Source organism: Balaenoptera physalus (assembly GCF_965194825.1).
Source record: "Balaenoptera physalus genome assembly, chromosome: 15".
In the NCBI taxonomy this organism is placed as follows: domain Eukaryota; kingdom Metazoa; phylum Chordata; class Mammalia; order Artiodactyla; family Balaenopteridae; genus Balaenoptera; species Balaenoptera physalus.
In genome coordinates, this window is record NC_138894.1 from 42,655,678 (window position 1) to 42,680,402 (window position 24,725).

The 24,725-nt window shown below is 45.0% G+C and overlaps 1 protein-coding gene and 1 long non-coding RNA gene across 2 annotated transcripts in view; one reads left to right on the top strand and one right to left on the bottom strand.

Moving 5' to 3' along the window:
• Positions 1-12,313, top strand: part of SPRED2 (sprouty related EVH1 domain containing 2) — a 121,471-nt gene extending 109,158 nt beyond the window's left edge. The window contains exons 6-7 of the mRNA XM_082426649.1: positions 6,611-6,760; positions 9,026-12,313. Of these exons, the coding sequence (XP_082282775.1) occupies positions 6,611-6,760; positions 9,026-9,691 (816 nt within the window). The 3' untranslated portion in view covers positions 9,692-12,313. The remainder of the gene's footprint in view (positions 1-6,610; positions 6,761-9,025) is intronic.
• Positions 10,702-24,353, bottom strand: LOC309643724. The gene is made up of 2 exons (XR_014254031.1): positions 23,817-24,353; positions 10,702-23,451 (listed from the first exon to the last, which is right to left on the bottom strand). It is a non-coding gene; the product is annotated as an uncharacterized lncRNA (long non-coding RNA).
• Between the last annotated feature and the right edge of the window lie 372 nt (positions 24,354-24,725).

Here is a 24,725-nt window from a genome sequence, read left to right on the forward strand (position 1 = left end):
GAATATTGAATATTGCTTTGGTTGTATCAGTGGCTGAAATCTATTTTGGTGGTAGATTGCAGTAAAAATAATACAAATTGGGGTCATAACTACTAGCTAGCCGTCTTTAAAAATTCAAAACATCGGTGATTCCCTGGCGGTCCAGTGGTTAGGACTCCGCGCTGCCACTGCAGGGGGCCCAGGTTCGATCCCTGGTCGGGGAACTAAGATCCTGCAAGCCACAGGGCACAGCCAAGAAAAAAAAAATTCCGCAGCATCTATAAGACAGGGCAGAATTCTACTTTTATCAATCTGAATTAATCCTGCAGCTTTTTTTCCTATATGGTGATGACTTCTTATTTTATTTATTTTTTATTGAGGTATAGTTGGCATACATCCTGTGGCTCTTGAATCAACTAAGCAATAGACTTTGACTCCTCTGTAATGTTCTGAGGAAGGCAGAAGGATTACACATAAAACTTTTAGAACTCAAACAAACAGACCTTGGAGATCATCCAGGGCGACTCCCTATTTTACACATGAGGACACTGAGACCCACAGAGGTTAAACAACTGGCCCAAGACATGTGGCCTAGCCTGGCCTGGAGTCGAGGTTTCCCAGTTCCCTCCGAGTAGTGCTATTTTTGCTTAACGTTTCTGTATGATTCCTGGATGGCGCAGATTAGCTCCTTAAACAGTTTCTTCACTTTGTTTTCCATGCCTTATTCAAAACACATAGGCCTGTCACTCTCCAGAAATGGCTGCTCGGATCAGGCTTGGCTGTACGAGCTGCATGTTCACATCAGCTCATGTGCTCCTGGGGATACAGAGAGGATCAAGCAGCTGTACTTGTTTGCTTGCCTCTCTGGAGGTGGCATCCGTCCCATTTGTCTCCATCCCCAAGAGGGAGAAGAAAATCGATGGTTGGTTGCCAGCCTTCCAGTGTTTTCCCTACCAGTGTGGACTTGATCAGGCTGGTCGTGTCTCTACTTTATTAAGCTTGGAGGGGCCACTCTTTCATGTTAGTACATCCTGACTCTTGCTTCCACCTCCCTTCCTTTTCTTTTCTCAGCCTCCTGTGCTTCCTTATTAAACTCTTGTCTCAGATTACTGCCTTTAGGACCAGGGGCCATGCAAAGCTTATTACTCAAAGTATGTGTTTTAATATAACCACAGAAAAATTTGAAAATGTAGTCAAAGGTATACCCCTTAAAAGGGGGACCAAATTTAGGTGGTTAAGAAACGTAACTCCCGTACATAAAATAGATAAGCAACAAGGATGTACTGTATAGCACAAGGAACCATATTCAATATCTCGTAATAACCTATAATGGAAAAGAATCTGAAAAAATGTAAGTGTCTGAGTCACTTTGCTGTACACCTGAAACTAACACAATATTGTAAATCAACTGTACTTCAATTTTTTTTTAAAAAGAACTCCCATGTTATAGGTATTGTTCCAAAGTATAGAAGAAGGTAGAACACTGCCTAGCTCAGCTTACAGGACTAGCGTAACCCTGCTACCAAAATGAGCAAGAAGAGCTCAAGTAGAGGAAAAACAGGGGCCAAACTCACTTGTGAATCTAGATGTAAAGTTTTAAAAGTAAAATATTACCAAATCACATCAAATATTTATAAAACAAATGTAATGAAAGACCAGTAGAATAGATCATAATCCCAGGCATGCAAAGATGGTTTAGATTAGCAAAGTTTAACTGTTTGATTCATACGTTAATGAAACAAAGGTGAAAGACTGTAATCATCTCAATAGACACAGAAAAACCATCTGGTTACATCCAACATCTTTTGGTGAAAACTCTTAGCAATCTAGAATACAAGGAAACTTTTTGGAACTTTATGAATTTATTTTATTTATTTTTGGCTGCTTTGGGTCTTTGTTGCTGCGCGCGGGCTTTCTCTAGTTGTGGCAAGCAGGGGCTACTCTTCGTTGCGGAGCTTGTGCTTCTCATTGCGGTGGCTTCTCTTGTTGCGGAGCACGGGCTCTAGGCTCGTGGGCTTCAGTAGTTGTGGCACGAGGGCTCAGTAGTTGTAGCTCGCAGGCTCAGTAGTTGTGGCGCACGGGCTTAGTTGCTCCGCGGCATGTGGGATCTTCCCGGACCAGGGCTCGAACCCGTGTCCCCTGCATTGGCAGGGGGATTCTTAACCACTGCACCACCAGGAAAGTCCAAAACTTTGGGGACTTTATAATCACTCCAGTTATCTGGAAACATTATATATAACAGAGAATCATTAGAAGTCCCACCAAAGTTAGGTTCAAGACAAACAGAGCCATTCTGGTTTTTCATATCATGCTGGAAACCCTGGCAAAATGTAGTAAGGCAAGAAAAAGAAGGTACAAATATTGGAAAGGAGACCAGACTATCTTTTGTGGGTGACAGGATTTGCTTAGAAAAGTTCAGAGAATCACTGGATAAAGCATTTGAATTTTTATGAGTTAAGCAAGGGGACCTGATCACAGGATCAGTAACTTTTCTATATAATCAGTAGTAACTGTTTAGAAAATGGAAATGCTTAATCTCATTTCGTTTTTGCAATAACCCTGAGGACAATTTTTGCTCCATTTTGCAGATGTGAAAACTGGAATTAGAGGTCACCTTGACCAAAATCAGACAACTTATAATTAGCAGAGAATTGATTCAAATCAGCCTGCCTGGGCTGAGACCCTGTTTTTTAGCATTATAACATTCCATCACGTTTCTGTTGTTCAGTGCCTCATGTTAGGTTACAGGCTTCTCCACTGGACATCTTATTAACAGGGGCATTGACATTGAGCTGGAGTCGAACCCAAACCCAGAGGCAAGTTTTTTTGGCGGGTACATTTGCAGGTGACAGTGGTTGTGTGCACTGCTTCACGTCACATGGGACCTCCTACAAGTGGGCGGTGCCGCAGTGGCAGTGTCTGGCCTTGTTCATAGTGGGTGGCATCAAAGGCTGGCTCTGCCTGCTCTGACTCAGGAAGCCTGCCGCTGAAGCCACGCCACTAAGGAGCCTGAGGTCCCCAAGCACAGAGGACCTCTGCTTTTGTTCTTCTTGAGCTCAAACCTGCAGCACTTCCGAGATTCCCTTGCCCCAACAGCAAGGCAAGTTGAAAACGCAGCCAGTCCTTCCAGGTTGAAGGTGAAGCTCTCGGATTGGTAGGTTGGTGGGTGTCATTAGCTTGTGCACACGAGTAACAGAGACATGTTCTAGAATCTTGCTTGTTGATGTGCGTATGTGCACGGCCTAGTGGCTGCTTTTCTCCACAAGCAGAGAAGGGGGCACCAGTCCAGAGGTACGTGTGGTGAAAGGTTTTCCTCTCGCCTCTCTTGGAGATACCCTGATAGTACCTTCCTTCTGTTGGTAGGTCACTTGAGCCCCTTGACAAGATTTATCTGATAGCAGAGATGTGAAGCCTCAGCTTCCGATGGAACCTCTCCTGCGTGCTCTAAGCCCAGAGCAGGCGGGCGCGGGGACACTGTGGGCTGGGCTGGGACCTCCCCGCAGGAGGCGGTACACTGGGGGCACGCCTCAGCCTTCTGGCCCCCCGCTCCTCTGTACAGATTTGTCGTCAGATTAGGAGAGTTCGAAAGGCCTTTCTCAGTCTCACGTTCTCTGAGTTGTCAGAAAATTGTCCAGGAAACTTTGCACTTTACAGTGGGAAGAGGCTGGTCCGGGCTGGGGAGGAAAGATGGGAGCGTCAGAGGGGGAGTCTGATTGGCTGAGGAGTACTAGGAAATAGCGGGTGTGCCTCGTTTCTCAGAATGACTTTCCCTACATTGTTAAGCTGGACACAGGTCACAGAAAACAGGGTGGATTCAGGTGACTAACACAGGTGACGGATGTGTTGACTGAGTTTCCGAGAACTAAATGGCGAGTGCATATTACAGTGTTTAATACGAGGGTAGCTTCTAACCTAAGACGTGCCTGGCACATGGCTGTTGGATAAGAGTTTAACCCTTGAGATCTGAATCATAGTGAAGGGTCCTTATCTACTCATTCAGAAAGTATTTATTGAGATCTGTAGAAACCTTTGTATTCTGAGACGCCATCCTCTTTTCTCCTGGGTTTGTATGAGTCAGGGCACACCGTCTTACTTGGAAAAGTTGTACTCATATTAATCTCACCAAGATTAACACAGAGCAGGCACTGGTGTGGGCTCTCCTGGGCTTGCGAAGCAGCGATGTGGTGCGTTGAGATCCCACCGGGCTTGGCGGGCAGGGGCTGCATTTCAGTCCAGCTCTGCCAGTGGTTGCCTGCCACCGGTCGGCAGGATCCCGAATTTCTCCGAGTCCCTGTTTTCCTGTGTGTGATGTGGAGACGATATTTTGCCTGCAGTGGTGTTCACATGTAGCCAGGGCCTGGCACATCGTAAGCCCTCACATAATGTGAGACTGTTAAGGGTTGTTTGCTTTGTCGTGCTGTCAACTTACAACCACCGGTGTGTTAAAAGAGGGAGGCAGGATCTCCAAAGACATAAGGAAAGGGTGGGTGAGAGTTGGAGGACAGACCAGAGTTTGGAAGAAAGTAAAAATTCTTGTGTATCAGTCAGGTCTCTTTCAGTTACTGGGATTTGAGGGGTAAATAGCAACTCTTTCCTATCTGAGTTCTGAACCAATTGAGAAAAAAAGATAGAAGACCTTTCTTTACTGATGTTAGTGCTGGCTTACACCTGTGGGAAGTGGACATTCCAGGAATGGACCCCAGGATTAGACAGACCTGCCCCACCAGGCACACGTGCGCTGGGTCTCCACACCCTCCCCACAGTGGGGTGGGCCCTCGACCTCCAAGTAGACCGCACAGTCCCAAGAATGCAATCTGCCAGTTGGGTGGCTCCCAAGAGGTAGAGGAGGGAAGTAGCAGGCTCTGGACACCCTGTTCCATTCCACCTGCTGCAGAGGAGTGAGGCGAGAGAGAGGCCAGGAATGTGATGCAGGTGGAAGGCTGCCCCAGAGAAGGAATCGGGAATGGGGGAAAGGTGCACCCAAGGGACGAACCCAACACATTCTGGGTTAAATTATCAAAGGGAATTGGCTCTTATCTTTGGGACATCTTAGGGTGGATCAGGATTCAGGCTTGGCTGGATCCAGAAGCTCAAGTGGTGTCTGTGGGGGCCTTCTTCCCTTGGTTTTGCCTCACTTCATCCTCACAGTTTCTTTCCCTGCCGCCTCACCAGGATTCCAGGCTTACAGGACCCTTAGCTCTTAACTTCAGAGATAGAGACAGACAGCATCTTTTCTGACCTCTCCATCAGAAATCTCTCTGTATCGCCTCAGGGAGGACTGTGTGTGTGTCCATATCTGAATTAGTCACTGGATTGTGGGATTGGAAACAGCATCAGCCCTGCATCACATGAACCAAACAAACAGAATCAAAGAAAAATCCAGGAGGGTTGGGTTTCCAAAGGCATGCTGCACATGTCCACCAGGTTTTAAAAATTAACGTCGGTTGTGCAGCATAATGGAAATATGGGTGTCTTTTCTTTTTCCTGGATACTTGTACTCCCATTTTTCTGAGCATTTATTACTTTATAAATGGAGGGGGGGGAAATAACTTTTATTAGTCTATTTGTTTTAACCTTGCCTTGCTCTCTGGAGGATCTATGACATGAACAAAAAACAGGAAAATAAAAGGGGATAAATAAGCAAATACGATAAGGGGAATATAAGAGTGAGAAGCAACAGCCAAGGAGGAGTTCCTAGATATTTACCAGAAATATGACACCTAGATATCAAGGAAAATATTTTCATTTATTTGCGAAAAAAAGAAAAAAAGGGGGGGGGGTTGTCCATCACTCTAAGGAAGTAGAAGGTGTAGTGAGAATTCTGAGGGGCCCTGGTTTTAAAGGCAGTTGCCAGCTGCACTTGACAAAGCCTTTATGAGCATGTGGCTCCTGGGCCCCAGGGGTGTGGAGAGTGACCATCACCTGGGGTCACCGGGGAGCATGAAACACTTAGGTGGTGGGCATACAGGGAGGCGAGAGGGCCTGTGCTCTGTCCACAGCCACAGGCCATTCTGTTAGCTGATCACCTTCCTAAGACACCATCATGGAGGCTCCAATCTGAACTCGTCGCCTCTACTGGGAAAACAGCTCTGCGCTCACCCTCCAGAGATGGTGACCCCCCAGGCTCGCCTCCGAGCCGAAGATTACAAAATTTCTTCCTGGAAAGCCAGTACCCGTGATACCCCTGAGGTATCCTTCATCTCTGAGACGTCCCCAGGCTGGGATTAGCCCCACAAAGGAATACATGGGTTTGACTGTTGCTTGTTTGCATCTCCTCTGCTTACCCGAGGACCTCGCAGCCAGGGCCACAAACAGGTGACCATTCTTGACCCAGCTGGAGCGCACCAGCAGGAGGCCTGGTGCGGTGAGCCCTTCCCCAAAGCCGGTCACTGCTCCCACAGTTTGAGAAAACAAACCCAGCTTTCCAGGGTCTGTGGCTGTGTTTCCGCGCCCGCCGTGTTTAAACAACCTGGCCCTTCAGGGGTCCTCCGGCCTCCCATAGCCAGGATAAACTCGAGATTCTGGGGAGTCCAGCGGGACGCCACCAGTGGGCGTAGACGGTGTGTTAGGTTTTTGTGCGGGTTTGGTTTTTGTTTTCTTAATTAACTCCCGGCTGCCTCCTTCTACACAGACAGCTACGGACAGTTCTTCTAATTCGTCTCAGAAGAGGGAGCAACCTCCTCGCACAGTCTCCTCCCCCACGTCCTGTGAGCACCGGAGGATTTACACCCTGGGCCACCTCCACGACCCATACCCCACGGACCACTATCACCTCGAACAGGTGAGCGGCGGTCTCGTTCCTCGGAGGTCGTGGGGTGGACGGCTCCCGATCCTGGAACGGCCTCCTTCCCCTGGCGTTCAGCCACCTGCCAGAGCCTAGGCCTCTTCTTTTCTCCTACTTAGTACCTCGGCCCCCATATTGGAGGTGGTGCAGGCGACTCGCCCTCAATGCAGTTTTCTGTGTGCCGGGCACCTCGCCAAACCCTTCATGTGCTTTATCGCCTTTAATCCTCACAAATCACCCACAGGCAGGTCCTCCGCATCCCCAGTTGAGGGATGGGCAGGCTGAGGCTTAGGGAGAGAGAATCCCTGCTGGAACAAGATTCAAATGCCGGTCTCTGCTCACGCAGGACACTATGCTACCTCCTGGTAGCATACTATGCGTTAGCATTCGCTAACACTATGCGTTCCTGTGTCCAAAGGGCCTCCTGGCTTTGTCTGAAAGCACAGAACTGCGATTGGGACCACAGAATACTGTACACTTGGCTTGAGCGCCCTGGCATCGCGGGCTGCAGGCCCAGGCTTGCTTGGGGAGCTGTAGCTGGAATTCAGTAATTCAACAAATATTTACCAAGCGGCCGTTTTTCAGAGCAGGTTCTCAAACTGTGGGGTGTGGACTGGTGCCCATGTGGGTGATGTGGCCACCAGTCTGCTTTGAAAAGAGAAAAAGCACGAGGCACTGAGGTTTTATAACATAGATTTATATGACTCTTTTTTTCAAAATCCATTTTACTGTGTGTGCTTCCTAATATTTTTGGCATTAAAAGTTCTTTTTTAAAATCACATTATGGTAGCCGTAGATGGGAATTGACTTTTTGACTCTCCTTACTTTGCAAAATAAATTATTAGCAAAGTCTGTGTCAGCTCCCAAGATTTGTTTTGAAATAATGAAGGATTGTGGTTTTCCAAAGTTGGGGAAACTCTGACATCAAGAATCTGGCAGGAATCAGGGCAAATCAAAGCCTGTGAGACGTGGCCCTTGCCCTCAAGGAGCTCACAGTCTGGTGGGAAGTGATGAGTAAAGCTAATTACCGTGTGATAAATTCTAGGACAATATTATAATGACAATATTGGCAACAGGTGCCAAACACATCCTGTGTGACCGGCCCTATGCTGACACCGCATAGATTCCTTCTCTTCATTCTCTCAGTAGCCCTATGCAGTTTGATCATCAGGGAAACCAAGTCTGAGGCTTAGCGACTTGCTGGTAAATTTCATGGTCCAAATTCCACTCCAGTGAGTTTGCTCAGAGCCATGCTCCTCACCCCTTAAAAAGCCTTCATGCTCAAAGGGCGTCAAAGGTGGAAAATCTCATTGTTTGCCACAACTGGGATGCCCTGTGCAAGGCAGGCTTACCTGCATCAACTCAATAACCATGTATTCAGCACCTGCTCCTCTGGACAAGGCACTGATGCAAACTGTAGCGGGACAACCTGCAGAGATGACTCTTCCTCCCTAAGGGAGAATGCAGGTTGGGTTTGAAGGCTAGAGGGTGTGGCCCTGGGTTGGGCCATTCCGGGCTCAGATTCCATCTCCACCACCTGTGAGATCCTGGCAGGATTCAAACACAGCTGGCCTCTGGAGCCTGTACTCTTACCCTTTGCATATCTCAACATCTTATCTTCCCAGCCAGATTACAAGGTACTTGTGAGCCTCATAGTTTGCTGTTTTGCACATGACCCACAGTGAGACATGCGTTTTATATCATGGCCCAGTAGGCACATGTAATGTACACAAAGATAACAAGGGTACTTACCTTGTAACATGCAGTGCACTCCAGTGTTCTTCTGTTTCTCTGAAAAAAAAAAGAAACCAGTCTTAAAGCGAGCATGCCGTACAAAAACAGGTGAAACTAATCTAAGCTGTTAGAAATCAGGATAGGGGTCACTGTTCCTTACCTTAGGGGTGGGGGTCACAGAAGGGAGGTGAGGATATTCTAGGGAAGCCTCAAGTTCTGCTTTCTGATCTGGGCATGTCCAGCTTCTGAAAATTCACTTTACTCTTACGCTGTGTATACTTCCCCCCCATATATGGTAATACTGCAACAAAAAGGGGGGAAATGCTGGTCCCCACCCATTAAATTGACTTCCTGACCCAGGAAGGGATTGGGACTCGCAATTTGAAATACATCTTTGACCCACAAGCTGTTCAGTCGTTACAGGATGGGTCAGTTCCTTAAAGCAATGCCTTTGCCAAGGTGAAAGATGCATATTGGAGGTTTGTTTTGCCACTGCTATGAAGTAACGCCTCCTTTTTCCTGGGGCAGCCGATGCCAAGGCCCTACCGCCAGGTGAGCTTCCCGGACGACGACGAGGAGATCGTGCGCATCAACCCCCGAGAGAAGATCTGGATGACGGGCTACGAGGATTACCGGCACGCGCCGGTGAGGGGCAAATACCTGGACCCCTCGGAGGACGCGGACTCCTACGTGCGCTTCGCCAAGGGCGAGGTCCCCAAGCACGACTACAACTACCCCTACGTGGACTCCTCGGACTTTGGCCTCGGCGAGGACCCTAAAGGGCGCGGAGGCAGCGTGATCAAGACCCAGCCCTCCCGGGGCAAGTCCCGGCGGCGGAAGGAGGACGGGGAGCGCTCTCGGTGCGAGTACTGCCGCGACATGTTCAACCACGAGGAGAACCGGAGGGGCCACTGTCAGGACGCGCCCGACTCCGTGAGAACTTGCATCCGCCGCGTGAGCTGTATGTGGTGTGCGGACAGCATGCTCTATCACTGTATGTCGGACCCCGAGGGGGACTACACAGACCCGTGCTCGTGCGATACTAGCGACGAGAAGTTTTGCCTCCGGTGGATGGCTCTTATCGCCTTGTCTTTCTTGGCGCCCTGTATGTGCTGTTACCTGCCCCTGCGGGCCTGCTACCACTGCGGAGTGATGTGCAGGTGCTGCGGCGGGAAGCACAAAGCAGCTGTGTGACTCGGTTTCCCTCCCCACCGCCCTCCGTCCACAGCCCCAGGGGGACTTGTCTTCTCCATCCTCTCATCTCTGCCCGCTCCCGGGTGTACCCAAGGCGCCGTTCCAGCCTGGGGAACCTGCCTGGTGAACTCTGCAACCCCTGCATCAGTCTCACCCACGCGCGCGCGCACACAGTGTTCTAAGGCAAGGAACCGCCGCCTAGACGCTCATGTATTACTAACAATCTGTAATCAAGCTAACTGTCTCGTCATACAGGTGTTGATTTCATGTCCTTCCTGCCCACCTCTTCCAGTTCCAAGGCGCCTTCAGTGGGAACTGCTGATTTTTTGGTGGGTTTTGTCGTTGGTTTTTCCAGGAGCTCCGAAGACCATCTTTCTCTTGGTTGAGCTTGCCTGTGGCTAACGAGCTTGCTTCCTCAGGTTCCTGTGGAAATGGAACGTCAGAATGATGAAACCCTGCCAGACGTATTTTCACCTGCAGTCAGTTATTATGTATAGGAGGTGAGCTAGTTAACAAACTTCTACCACAAAACGAGATCGCTTTAACTTTTCTAAAGCCAAACTTCCCATGTAAGCTGCAGTTTCTATCTTGAGCCCATCATCATCTTCTGTCTCCACACCCCTCCCCCCAAAAAAGTCGGTCAGTTACTCACTGATGCAAAACATTCTCTCGTAAAATGACTGAGAACTGAGCCTTAACTTCAGATTAACTTGCGAGAATCAGGAAAATTCTTTAAACTGCATCGCATCCTCTCAGACCAGGGCTAGAAAGGGGATTCCAGGTTTCTCCGAGCCTCCCTGGTTACCCCTAAAGGAGAACTTTTTAAAATTGTGTCACCACCACTTGTAAAAATTTAGCAATAGCAGAAGAAACCGCTAATGAAGTAAGAAATTTTGCTCATTGTTTTGCAAACCAAATAGTCTCTTCAAACCAAACCAGTGTTCTCCCGAACACGGTCCAGTTGAGAAACGCTAAAGGTTGTAAATAAAACTTACGGGAGCTTTTTTCCCCCCCCCCAGTGGCTATTTTCTATTAACTGGGGGAAATTTTAAATGTCATCAATTTGAAGAGTGGTGGGTTGCATTTTGTTCATGGGTTTGTGTTTTTGTTTTCATTTTGGACTCGATTTCACGTCACCAAATTCTTCGTTTACACTTGGGAAAAAACAAGGCCATATGTAAAAACCCTTCCGATGCCTAAGTGTCTTTCTCCTGCAAACCCAAACTTGCCACTTTGGGTGCACGGATGGTTAGGTCAGCAGGCTGGGTCCACCTGTCGCCTTGCCACGTAGGAGGCTTCTAATTAGCTGGAAAAGAGTATTTTTCTAATATATTGCAAGGAATAGCCAAATGTTACTGCAGAAAGAAGAAAAGTGAAGAGTGGTTACCTGTACCTAGCATAGTACAATCAGAACGCCGTGGAGACCATAGGGGACAGGCTTGTCAGCGCTGGCTCTCCTTCCCGCCGTGATCTTCCTGTGATTATTGCCAGCTGAGCACACGGCCTCATTCCTCTCTCCCCACTCCCCCCATCCCTTCTCAGTTGCACACAGGACATCAGTCTCCAAGGAAAGGGACTTTTTTTCTAGTCTGCCAATCATATTGAGAAAGTGCTAGCCACGCTTACCTTCCTGGGAATGTTTTCAGCTCACCTGAGAGCCCTTTGCATTTCTTTATCAGATCATCGATGTAAATACCCAGTGTGCTTATGAGTTTGTTGGTAGACGTCTTCGTTTGTCGAAGTGACTGGTTTGGGTCTTCCAGTTTGGGAAAGGAGCAGAGAGCTGTTAATCTGGCAATGCAAGAAAAGAGCCACTTCCCAGCCTGGAGAACATCTAGAAACCTTCAGCCAGCCTCCAGATGCTGTCGAAAGACCATCTTCTCCCCCGTCCTGAGGCATTTTCTCAGGGTCTTTCTCAAGGTCTCCTCTCTACAAAGCACAACACTAATGTATGTTTTGTTAGACCTCAGTTCAAGCGTCCCTATTTATTTCAGTAAGAATACACCTATCCCAGCTGCTTTTGTTTGCCCTCTCTGTTTAGTCATTATCTGTTTCTATCTTCCTTTCCCCCTTGTCCTTTTCCACCCCTTTGAAGAGTTAACGCTAGTGAATCTTACTCCGCGTATCCTTTTTGGTTTGTGAAGAAGGCACAAGGAAAGCCATGGGGACATTTATGTAAATACGTCTCTCTCTAATTGCCACACTGCAGCCGAACAGTGTGTAGTATTTTCCCAGTCAGCTTTGCCATACTGATGTCAACCATCTAAGAGAAATTATTCAGATTTTATTTTTGTATCTGTGGTAACAAAACATTAACCAAAAGATTTTCTGTTTGGAAGCTTTCCCCGAACCTCGCCCCCCCGCCCCAAAACCACCAAGCTATTTGCTCACATTAACAAATTAAAGTGCCTGAAGCATAATTCATTCTTTACCTGTATACTAAAAACCCCGTTGTATTGATTTTTTTATAATAAGCCTTTTTACCTCTGTGTAAAAAATATATATACAAGTGTATGATGTACATTTTAGTTCTTAACTTTTTTTTATGGTTTCTAATATGTATGACCAATGTAGCCATTGCTTTAAAAATGTACCATGTAAATATAAACACATCCTATCAGATCGCTGGCTTTGGGATGTTTGTCTGGAGACAGGGTGGCGTTCGAGCCTGTGCGGACGTGGGAGCTCTCGCACACAGGATGGGAAGGGGTTTCCTTTCGAGGAGGATGTGTGGACACCGGTCTGTTTTTGAGGCCCTTCCCGCCTCTGGTTATGTCATATTCCCCAGGGGAGACTGCAGCTCCTTGGGCTCGGATGCCTCAAGTGAAAAGAATGCTGTATCACCGCCCAGGGAACACCCCCTCTTCCTCGGCCTGGCTTCCCCCACGCGTGCTCCTCAGAGGGAGCAGCTGTACTTCCTCCAGCTTGTTTCCCACTGATTCCTGCTGAACCTTAAGAGAGAGTGTGTGTGTGTGTGTGGAGTTTGGAAGATAGTTTCTCACAGAACACAATTGTTAAAACTGCAAGATCCTTGGTCTCCTCAGAGCGGTTGGATTTTAGTGATATTTGGCCCCCTTTCAGTTCCAAATGGGATCTTTGGATACTCAAATGTTACCGTGACAATCCCTTGGAGGAAATAAAGTGTGGAGTCCTTTAAGGGTCACAGAAGAAAATTTCAGCTTCTTCTCTAGGGAACCAAGTAGGGGCCTTAAAAAGAGATGTGCAGGGGGGTCCCTTCATATTAGTCTTGACTCTTCCCAGAAGGGGTGACTTTTCCAAACCACTGGCAAAGGTGAAAAGCAACAGGAGATGCTGGGAATTAGAAAATGAATGGAGAGAAACAAGCCGTGAAGATTGGTAGTTAAGAGATGATGAGAGAACTCCATGAGAGCTCTTTCATTAGACTGGGGTGGGGGGGGGGCACAAACCAGGTTAATAGGGGGTGAAGAGTCAACATGGAGTCAATCAAAACATCAAATGTAAAACATGTTTTCAAGAAGTTTGATGGTAAAGGAATAGAGGGATTGCTCTGAAGGAGAATTGGTGAAGTAGAAAAATAATATCTGCTGAGACAGTATATATTCATTTACTGATTATGACAATCCTGAATAAATTGCTCTGATTTTTAAAAAAAGAGAAGAACTTGGAAGGCACGTCCAGAGCTTCAGGGGGCCCGAGATCTGCCCTCACGCCACCCCACAAGGCATGTCCCTCCTGTCATCCCTGTTTGGAGTTGAGGAACTGAGGCTTAGAAAGGGTAAGTAACTAAGGTAACCTGTGGTCACATGAGGCAAGGACCAAACCAGATGACTGACTGCAGAGCCCAGGTCCTTGCCGGGCCTCACTGATAGCTCTGTCCACCCCCTCCCTGTTTGTGGGCTTGAAAAGTGGGCACCAGGAAGAGCCTTGCCCAGTCCCCCCTCTTGGCCCATCAGGCTGCTACAGGATTCATTTGTCATCTGGTGCCCTGCGTGCTCAGCCAGGAGCTGGGCTCTACGTCCGTCATCTCCTTCAACCCTCTTCGGAGTAGAGGGTTCATTTCCACTTCACAGGTGAGGAAGCAGGGGTTGAGAAACACGTTACTAGTCATTAGATAGTTACTAGCCATTAGCCCTTGGGCAAGTGATGTCACCCTTCTGAGCCTCGGTTTCCCTGGGTGTAACAAGTGGGATAATACCCACCCTCAGCATGTCGTGAGGCTCATTGATTACAATTCACACTATCGTTACAGTGCGATACTCAGGAGGTGCTTCAAAATGCTCCTTCCTTCCTCCCTCAGTTCCTCCTCTATTCTGGGACCCTAGGAAACACCAAGAACTGGAGAGGACAGCATCTTTTGAAGTACAGGAGGCTGAAGCCATTGTGGATATTTTGTGAGTATGTAGACCTACAAAATATGTGTTGAGATTTCTTTTTCTGAACCTCTCCGCAATTCTAAATTAGGTTTTGCTTCCTCGCTGGCCCTCCCAGATCCCTTCACGGCCCTTGAGAGGCTGCAGAAGGGCACAGGGCTGCCTGGTTCCTCAGGAGCCGGTGCACACAACCTGCCTTGCAGAGCTGCCTTCCTCAACCTCCAGCCCCGCGTCTGTGGCCTTTGGGGTGTGAGTCGGTGGCCTCATCTCCTGGGCCTCTGTTTCTCCCTGCTGCTCTCCCGTTGCTAGTTACCACTCACCCTTAACGGTGGGCGCCCCCCCCAGGAAATCAGGAGATCTTCCCAGGGGACAAAGTGTTGTCACAAGAGTTCTGTTTCCCAGGGATTCAGGGTGGTTTGTTATTTGAGTGTGGCTTTCAAACAGGCCGTCACAGTGCCATCCATGTGAACGAGGGGCCAGAGCTTGTAAAAGTGTGCCGGCTGCTTGCAGGCACTCTGACTGCAGGCCTGTTGGGCTTTCTGATTTGTGGGGTTAGCTGGTTAGAAATATCACACTTCGTCTGTTTGTTTAGGCCCGAACCAGATGGGTGGAATGAAGGAAGAGGACCCTGGTGACATCTTGCACCACCAGATACCAGTTGTGACCTTGCAAATCAGGGCCCTGCCATCTCCTCAGCTAGAGCAGCCACCAGTGTTAGCGGTTCCTTCCAGGCAAGCTGACCCCCTAAAGGGCAGTGTTGGGGCCAGGGCGGAGGTGGGGTAGAGGGTGGAGAGTAGAAGGAGACAGGCTCTGTAAATTTATAAAGGAGGAATAAAGCCAGTTACGTGATAGTCATGCCTTGTATCCTTTTCCTCTCGTTGTGTCTTGTCTCTTATTTTTTTTCCCCAGTTTTGGGGGAGGGCTCTGATTATTATAAAAGTAATATACATAGTCATAAAAATGTCATACACCACAGAAGTATAAAAAGGAGTGTCTCCTTGTACTAGTTTGCTAGGACTGTTCACATCATCTTCTCTCTCTGTGTATCTCTGTGTCTAAATTTCCCCTGTTTATAATCCAGTCATACTGGATTAAGGTCCACTCTAATGGCTAATTTTAACTTGATTATCTCTGTAAAGACCTATCCGCAAATAAGTTCACATTCTGAGGAAAGAGATTAGGACTCTGTATGAATTTGGGAGAGACACAATTCAACCCATAACACTCCTCTGTCCCACCCAAAGTAAGCATTGTGTGTCCTTCCAGATTTTTCTATACATTTATACACAGATGTGTGTATGTGTATACATTTGTGTGTGTATGTGTGCATGCGTTTCTTTTCTCTTTGGAGAGGAACAAAAATACAGCTATGCATCTACCTATACTGCTCTGAAACCTGTTTTTTTTTTGTTTGTTTTTACTTAAAAATACATCCTCAGCCATTCTATGAGTTTCGATTGGAGCATTTAGTCCATTTCCATTTAAAGTAATTATACACACACACACACACACACACACACACACACATTGCCATTTTGTTAATTATTTTCTGACTGTGTTGTAGTTTCTCTGTTCCTTTCTTCTTCTCTTGCTCTCTTCCTTTGTGATTTGACGATTTTCTTTAGTGGTATGGTTAGATTACTTTCTCTTTTGTATATCTACCATGGGTTTTGCTTTGTGATTACCATGAGGCTTACATATAACAACTTATAACAGTCTATTTTAAGTTGATTACAACTTAAGTTTGAACTCATTCTAAAGGTCTACATTTTTAATCTCCCCCCACTTCATTTTCTGTTTTTCCTGTCATACTTTACTCCTTATCTTTACATACTTTACTGTATCCCTTAACTAATTATTGTAGTTATAGTTATTTTTACTACTTTTGTCTTTTAACCTTCATACTAGCTTTATAAGTGATTAATCCACCACCTTTACAACATTCGATTATTCTAAATTTTACCATATATATATATATATATATATATATATATATATATATACCTTTACCATTGAGATTTATAGTTTCATATGTTTCTCTGTTACTAATTAGTGCCCTTTCTTTTCAACTTAAAGAAGTCCCTTTAACATTTCTTGTAGTGCTGGTTTAGTGACGATGAACTCCTTTAGCTTTTGCTTATCTGAAAAACTTTCTCTCTCCTTCAACTCTGAAGGAAAACTTTTCTGGGCATTGAATATTCTTGGGTGGAAGTTTTTTTCTTTTAGCACTTTGAATATATCATGCCATTGCCTTCTGGCCTGCAAAGTTTCTGCTGAAAATCAGCCGACAGTCTTATAGTAGTTCCCTTGTATGTAACAAGTTGTTTTCCTCTTACAGCTTTTAAGATTCTCTTCGTGTCTTTAACTTTTGACATTTTAATTATAATGCGTCTCTATAGAGCCATCTTATGTACTGCCTATAAGAAGCTCACTTCTGATGTAAGGACACACAGAGACTGAAAGTGAAATAATGGAAAAAGAGCAGTTCTAAGAGGGAAGTTTATCGTGATAAATGCTTACATCAAGAAACAAGAAATATCTCAAATAGACAACCTAACTTTATACTTCAAGAAACTACAAAGAGAAGAACAAATGAAGCCCAAAGTTAGTAGAAGGAAAGACACAACAAAGATCAGAGTGGAAATAAATGAAACAGAGACTTAAAAGGCACTAGACAAGATCAAGGAAACTAAAATCTGGTTCTTTAAAATGATAAACAAAATTGCCAAACCTTTAGCTAGACTCACCAAGAAACAGAGGACTCAAATAAATAAAATCAGAAATGAAAGAGGAGACATTACAACTGATACCACAGAAATATGAAGGATCTTAAGAGACTACCGTGAACAATTATACACCAAAAAATTGGATAACCTAGAAAAAATGGATAAATTTCTAGAAACATACAACCTATCAAGATGGAATCAGGAATTCCCTGGTGGTCCAGTGGTTAGGACTCGGCACTTTCAGTGCCATGGCCCAGCTTCAATCCCTAGTCAGGGAACTAAGATCCCACAAGCCATGCTGTGTGGCAAAAAAAAAAAAGAAAAAAAAAAAAAAAGAAAGAAAAATTAATACCAATCCTTCTCCAGTTCTTCCAAAAAATAAAGAAAGAAGAGGAAACACAAACTCATTTACTCTAATACAAAACCAGACAAGGACACCACAAGAAAAGAAAATTCCAGGCCAATAAGCCTGATAACCATAGGTGCAAAACTTTTCTGCAAAATATTAGCAAACCAAATTCAATAATAATTACAAGAATCATATACCATGATCAAGTGGGATTTATTCCAGAGATGGAAGAACAGTTCAAAATCTTCAAATCAATCAATGTGATACAGCACATTAACAAAATGAAGAACAAAAATCATTATAATCTCTATGGATGATACAGAAAAAGCTTTTGACACAATTCAACATCCATTTAGATTTTTTTTTTTAATCTCATTACAGTGGGTTTAAAAGGATAGTACCTCAACATAATAAAGGCCATATATGACAAGCCCACAGCTAATATCCTCAATGATGAAAAGCTGAAAGGTTTTCCTCTAAGATCAGGAACAAGACAAGGATGCCCACTCTCGCCGTATGTTTTAATCAACATAGTATTAGAAGCCCTAGGCAGAGTAATTAGGTGAGAAAAAAGAAATAAAAGACATCCAAATCAGAAAGGAAGAAGTAAGACAGTCTCTATTTGCAGATGACATGATATTATATATGTAGAAAACCCTTTATAAAGACTCCACCAAAAAAAAAGAAAACTGTTTAACTAATAAATTCAGTAAAGTTGCAGGATACAAAATCAATATACAAATGGCTGGTGCATTTCTAGACATTAATAATGAATTATTAGGAAGACAAGAAAATAATCCCATTTACAATCACACCAAAAAGAATAAAATGCCTAGGAATAAAATTTATCCAAGTAGGTGAAAGACCTATACACTAAAAACTATAAGACACTGATGAAATAAATTGAAGAAGATGCAAATAAATGGAAAGATATTCTGTGTTCATGGGTTGGAAGAAGTAATATTGTTAAAATGTCCATACTACCCAGAGCAATCTACAGATCCAATAAATCCCTGTCAAAATTCCAACGGCATTTTTCACAGAAATGGAACAAGCAATCCTGAAATTTGTATAGAACCACAAAAGACTCTGAATAGGTAAAGCAATTTTGAGAAAGAAGAACAAAACTGGAGGCTCCCTGATTTCAAACTGTATTACAATGTTATAGTAATAAAAACAGCATGGCCTCAGCATAACGTCAGACACATAGATCAATGGAACAGAATAGAGAACCCAAAAATAGTCCCGCACATACATGGTCAATGTATTTACAGAAAAGGAGCCAAGAATGTGCAATGGGGAAAGAATAGTCTCTTTAACAAATGGTGGTGGGAAAACTGGATAGCCACATGCAAAAGCTGGACCACTATCACACCATACACAAACATCAAAATGGACTAAAAACTTGAATGTGAGACATGAAACCATAAAACTCCTAGAAGAAAACATCAGTGAAAAGTTCTTTGACATTGGTCTTGGTGGTGACTTTTTGGATTTGACACCAAAAGCAAAGGTAACAAAAGCAAAAATAAATAAGTGGGACTACATCAAACTAAAAATCTTCTGCACTGCAAAGGAAACCATCAACAAAATGAACAGGAAACCTATGGAATGGGAGAAAATACTTACAAAGCATATATCTGATAAGGGGTTAATATCCAAAATATATAAAGAACTCATACAACTCAATAGCAAAACCACAATCTGATTAAAAAATGAGCAGAGGAAATGAATAGACATTTTTCCAAAGAAGACATACAGATGGCCAACAGGTACATGAAAAAGTGCTCAACATCACTAGTCATCAGGGATTGCAAATCAAAACCACAATGAGATATCACCTCACCCCTGTTAGAATGACTATCAATCAGACAAGAAATAACAAGTGTTGGCAAGGATGTGGAGAAAAGGGAACCCTTGTGCACTGTTGGGGAAAATGTAAACTGATGCAGCCACTATGGAAAACAGTATGGTGGAGGTTCCTCATAAAATTAAAAATAGAACATACGATCCAGCAAGTCCACTTCTGGGTGTTTATCCAAAGGAAATGAAAACACTAACTCAAAAAGACAAAGGCACCCCAACGTTCATTCTAGCATTATTTACAGTAGCCAAGACACACACACATACACTGGAATATTACTCGATTATTATAAAAAAGAAAACTTGCCATTTGTGACAACATGGATGAACCTTGAGGGCATCATGCTAAGTGAAATAAGTCAGAGAAAGATGAATACTGTATAATTTCACTTCTATGTGGATTCTGAAAGGAAGAAAAATGAACTCATAAATACAGAGAACATATTGGTGGTTGCTAGAGAGAGGGAGTGTGGGGTGGGTGAAATGGGTGAAGGGGGTCAAAAGGTACAAACTTCCAATTATAAAATCGAGTAAGTCCTGGGAATAATGTACAGCATGGTGACTATAGTTAATAATCTATATTGTATATTTGAAAGTTGCTAAGAAAGTAAATCTTAGAAGTTCTCATCACAAGAAAAAAAAATTTTAACTGTGTGATGAACTTACTGTAGTGAACCTTTCACAGTATATACAAATACTGAATCAGCATGTTGCACACCTGAAACTAGTATAATGTTATGTCAATTATGTCTCAATTTTTAAAAAACTATGAGAATACAGTTTTCTTTCATTTAGTCAGACATTAAAGAGACTTGCAAAATATAAGCCAGTGACTCTCTTCTTACAAAAATATTTTTTTTATTTGGAAAGCAGTTGTTTTTCATTTAAAATGTTATTTATGTTAACATGCAAAGGGCTTATTATTTAAAATAAAATTTTAATAAACATTTTTTAATTTCTCAGTTTTAGTTTCTAATGCAGTCATATCAATAGTTGTACCCTACTCAGACTGAAGCTCTCTGGGGTCCTCAATAATTTTTGAGTATAAAGGGATCCTGAGAACAAAAAGTTTGTGACCTCTTCCTCTCTTTGGTCAACAGGCTGTTTCTTACTCAATTCTGCCCTTTCTCTCTTCAAATGCAGTTTTGACTCTGGCTTTTCTCTTCTGGGTACTTTATATTATCTTATTTTCGCCAGCTCTCTTTGTATCTCTTCTTATATCTCAGACTGTTTTGTTCCTTCTAAGTTCCTTCTTCGGCCAGTTCCATTGAGACCATATCTTCTTGCATCTCTCAGAGGACACAGCGCAGCCGTTATCTAAGATCAGCCTCTGTTTCTTGTAGAAAAATCAAGAACAGTCATGTTCAGAGAGATCTGCTCTTTCCAAGTCTTGAGGACAGCTTTTCTCTCCTTCAGGCTCTACTGTCTTTTCATTGGCCCCTTGTTGGTACTTTTCCATCACATGGAGAAGTACCCCTCTATCCAGGCTCAGTCTTGCCCATCAGATGAGGTAAATGCAGGGTCCTTAGCCTCCCGCTTGGGTGCTGGCAGTTTCCTCTCGGGGACAGAAGCCTGCTTGGCTCAGACGCTCATGCTGGTGGGCATCGTCTGGGGTGTCTCTGAGCCAGCCTGGGGTTGTCCTGCTCAGCTCTCGGGATCTCTGATTAGGCTGGAAAACCAAATGTAGTTTGCAGACCTTTGAGCAGCCACTCCCAGCACCTTTCCCTTTTCTACCACTGTTGATGGCACTTTCTCTAGCAATTAAACCTCTGAAGATGATGCACACCTTCAGCCATCCTTCTCTCTCACACACTGTGTTGCCTGCTGGGATCTGTACTCTTTGTCATTTAGACAGAGGCAGGAAAGGAGGATGAAACTACTCTCTGTCTGACCTCGAAGATAATTCCTGCCTGCCCAGGTGGAAGATCGTCACCAACGAAGGAACTGAGTAAAACGAAACTATTTCCTTCCTTCTTGGGGACTGTCTGTCCCATTCTGGCTCAGAGGGGGGGCAACACAAATGGTGCGAAATCCAAGAATGTCCTTCTGAATGCATCCCAGGGGACAACGTGGTTAGTGAAAAATCTGCCTGGAGTTTGGCTCCCAGCCTCCTCTTTGGTCATAGGGTTGTTGCCAGGTTTCACATTTGTGTGGGACTTTCTGGGAATCTTAGGGAGATGCTGCAAGGGGTATCATGTGTGTCTGGTCTGCTTCTGCACTCACCTGGGGGGGGAGTCTTTGGGAGTAATATTTGTGGCTTGATGCAAAAACCATCTCGTGTTTTTGTCTTCTTTTGTCAAGCCTGGGTAATAACTACCTCTGTCTCATGCTCACCATGCCCCATTAGTAACTATGGTTGCCTTTTGAGCGTCTTCCAAAAAAGCCTTTCCTTGCCAAAAGAGACAAAACTGATCATGTCTGCCCAGCCTGAAAGCTGACATTGTAGGCCACCACAATATCATCCTGTGCAGCGTGCAGTGGAGGAGAAACACGGGACCCGCAGCTGTGGTCCTTTTCTGAGTCTCCCCTCTGGGGCCAGGAAGTTGTGGTGTGGTTCCTGCATGCTGCTTTTGAATGAACGTCTTTGCTTCCTTGCTGGCTTGATGCGACAAGCAGAAGCCACTTTGAAGATGCCTCGCCCCAATGGGGCCCAGATATTTACATAGTGGCCTTTCATCCTATGAGCAGTGTGCACCTCTGCAAATATTTCAGGCCTCCCTGCATGCTTGTGGGCCCCTAAGTGCCATTCACCAGCTTTTAAGTTTGTTCTGCAGGCAGTGAGTCACCGAGAGGGAGGCCTGACTCAGAGCACAGGGGGCCCCGGCTGTCTGCCTCCGCCACCTCCTACCGCTGCAGACTTGGCGGGGAAGGAAGCAGTGGGTTTTACAGCTGGTGTTTTTGGTTTGGAAAAAAAGAGAGAGAGAAAAGAATTTCTTTTAAAAAATACCTTGCACATGTAAAATGACACTAAATGTAAGTATATATGCAGCATTTTGGGACGAGAGAAACGGCGTGTTTTGCATGATACATCACTCCTCTTGATGACAGCAAAGGAGATTTGCACTCAGCCTCTGGTATTTTGGAAGTTTGTTCCAAATGCTCTGAAAAGAGAGAGAGGAGGCAGGTTCCTCGACCCTTCCTCAGAAAGAGGGTCGGGTCTGAGCTAGATTAGGGCAGCACATGTTTGCTTCTGCTCTTCTCGTCTGACTGTGAAGATGCTCATTTTTTCTATCAAAACCTGGGTCAGCTGCTTCTTCATGGGTGCAGGGGGGCCAGGGTGTGGGGGCGGGAGAAAGCCATACTTTCCCGAGTCTGACTTGAGCCTAGAAATATATGTTGACAGGGCCAGATGGGAGCGCCCTGCCCTTGCTGCCTCTCGGCAGGTGCACGGGCTCCCCGGAGGCGGGCCGAGCAGCGCCAAGGTTGGGCGGCCGGTGGCCGGGAACACGCAGTCTTTCTAGGATTCGGCCTTTGCGAGTTACCAAAACATGGTGTGCTGCTCTGAGGCTGACACATACCTTGGCAGGGGCGTTGGGACTCCCGCCCAGAGCTGGGAGTCCCCGAGGTCAGGCTGGCCTCCAGGCTGCAGTTTGGAGGAGGGGCCTCACGGTGGGTGGGGTGACCTCTGTGGACGGACGCACCGCCTGGGAGCACTGTGGCCACAAGAAACAGGCTGACCCCGGGAGCAAGGGCACAGTTAGCGCGCCCGGGGAGAGTCTGGCAGCAGCACGCCCAGGAACCCCACATCCCCGCCCTCACATTCGCCACGAGAAGGGAGGACCTCCTCGCTCCCTCCGTCACAGGCTCACTGCAAGTTCATTATCGGGATTAGGCAGCCCTCAGCGTAAAAGCGGAGCATGGTACCTCTGAAATTCAAAATTTCACTTTTCCAAATCTGCGTTAGACTCAAGTTTGGAGAAACAAAGTGCTTAGTCCAAAAATTTTTTAAATTAGCTCTATTATTAAGTTCTGTTTCTTGCGTTGGGAGGCAGTTTCAAGAGTATTTGCCTTATCAAGAGACCTTAATAGACATTTCTCCAAAAAAGACATACAGATGGCCAGTAGGCACAGGAAAAGATGCTCAACATCACTAATTATTAGACAAATACAAATCAAAAATACAATGAGGCACCACCTCACACCAGTCAGAATGACCATCATTAAAAAGTCTACAAACAACAAATGCTAGAGCAGGTGTAGAGAAAAGGGAACCCTCCTACACTGTTGGTGGGAATGTAAGTTGGTAAAGCCACTATGGAGAACAATATGGAGGTTCCTCAGAAAACTGAAAATAGAACCTGCCATATGATCCAGCAATCCCACTCCTGGGCATATACCTGGACAAAACTATAATTCAAAAAGATACCTACACCTCTATGTTCATAGCAGCACTATTCACAGTAGCCAAAACATGGAACCTAAATGTCCATTAACAGATAGATGAATGGATAAAGAAGATGTGGGGCTTCCCTGGTGGCGCAGTGGTTGAGAATCCGCCTGCCAATGCAGGGGACATGGGTTCAAGCCCTGGTCCGGGAAGATCCCACATGATGGAGCAACTAAGCACGTGCGCCACAACTACTGAGCTTGTGCTCTAGAGCCCACGAGCCACAACTACTGAGCCTGCGTGCCACAACTACTGAAGCCCGTGCACCTAGAGCCTGTGCTCTGCAACAAGAGAAGCCTCTGCAATGAGAAGCCCGCACACTACAACGAAGAGTAGCCCCCGCTCTCCACAACTAGAGAAAGCCCGCGTGCAGCAACAGAGACCCAATGCAGCCAAAAATAAAACAAATTAATTAATTAATTAAAAAAAAAGAAGATGTGGTACATACATACAATGGAATACTACTCAGCCATAAAAAAAGAATGGAATAATGCCATTTGCAGCAACATGGATGCAACTAGAGATTATCACACTAAGTGAAGTGAGTCAGAAAGGGAAAGCCAAATACCATATGATATCACTAATACGTGGAATCTAAAATATGGCACAAATGAACCTATCTACAAGACAGAAACAGACTCACAGACATAGAGATCAGATCAGACTTGTGGTTGCCAAGGGGTTGGGGGGAGGGAGAGGGATGGACTGGGAAACTGAGGTTAGTAGATGCAAACTATTACATTTAGAATGGATAAACAACAAGATCCTACTCTATAGCACAGGGAACTATATCCAATCTCCTGGGATAAACCATAATGGAAAAGAATATTTTAAAAAAAGAATATATATATGTGTGAGTCACTACAGCAGAAATTAGCACATTATAAATCAATTATACTTCAACTGAAAAATTATTAAGACTTGAAAAAAGTATGTGTCATAAAATATGACATTATCTTCATTATGCTTATTGTCATGTAAAAAGCAACCTGAAATTGAATTAAGCCTTGAAGATGTGCTAGTGTACCACAATCAGAAATAAACACAATCCATACTGAAGGCATAAAATTGACCCTGATACTAATAAATTTCAATTAATATAGAAAAAAAAGAATATTTGCCTAATAATAATTTTCTAAGGTTCAGCTCTGCGTTTGTTGTGTGGGGTTTTCTGTACGTGTGTTTTATTTGGCAATAAGATGGTTAAGAAAAATAAAAGTCCTCTACAGAAGAGCTAGCAATTGAGTAGCACCTAAAAGCTACTATTGGTCCCCAAGTCTACTATTATTAACAATAATGACCACAGGCCTATTCATGCAGCCCACATTCACCTGGCCCCACTAGCCTGTGGCCTTGG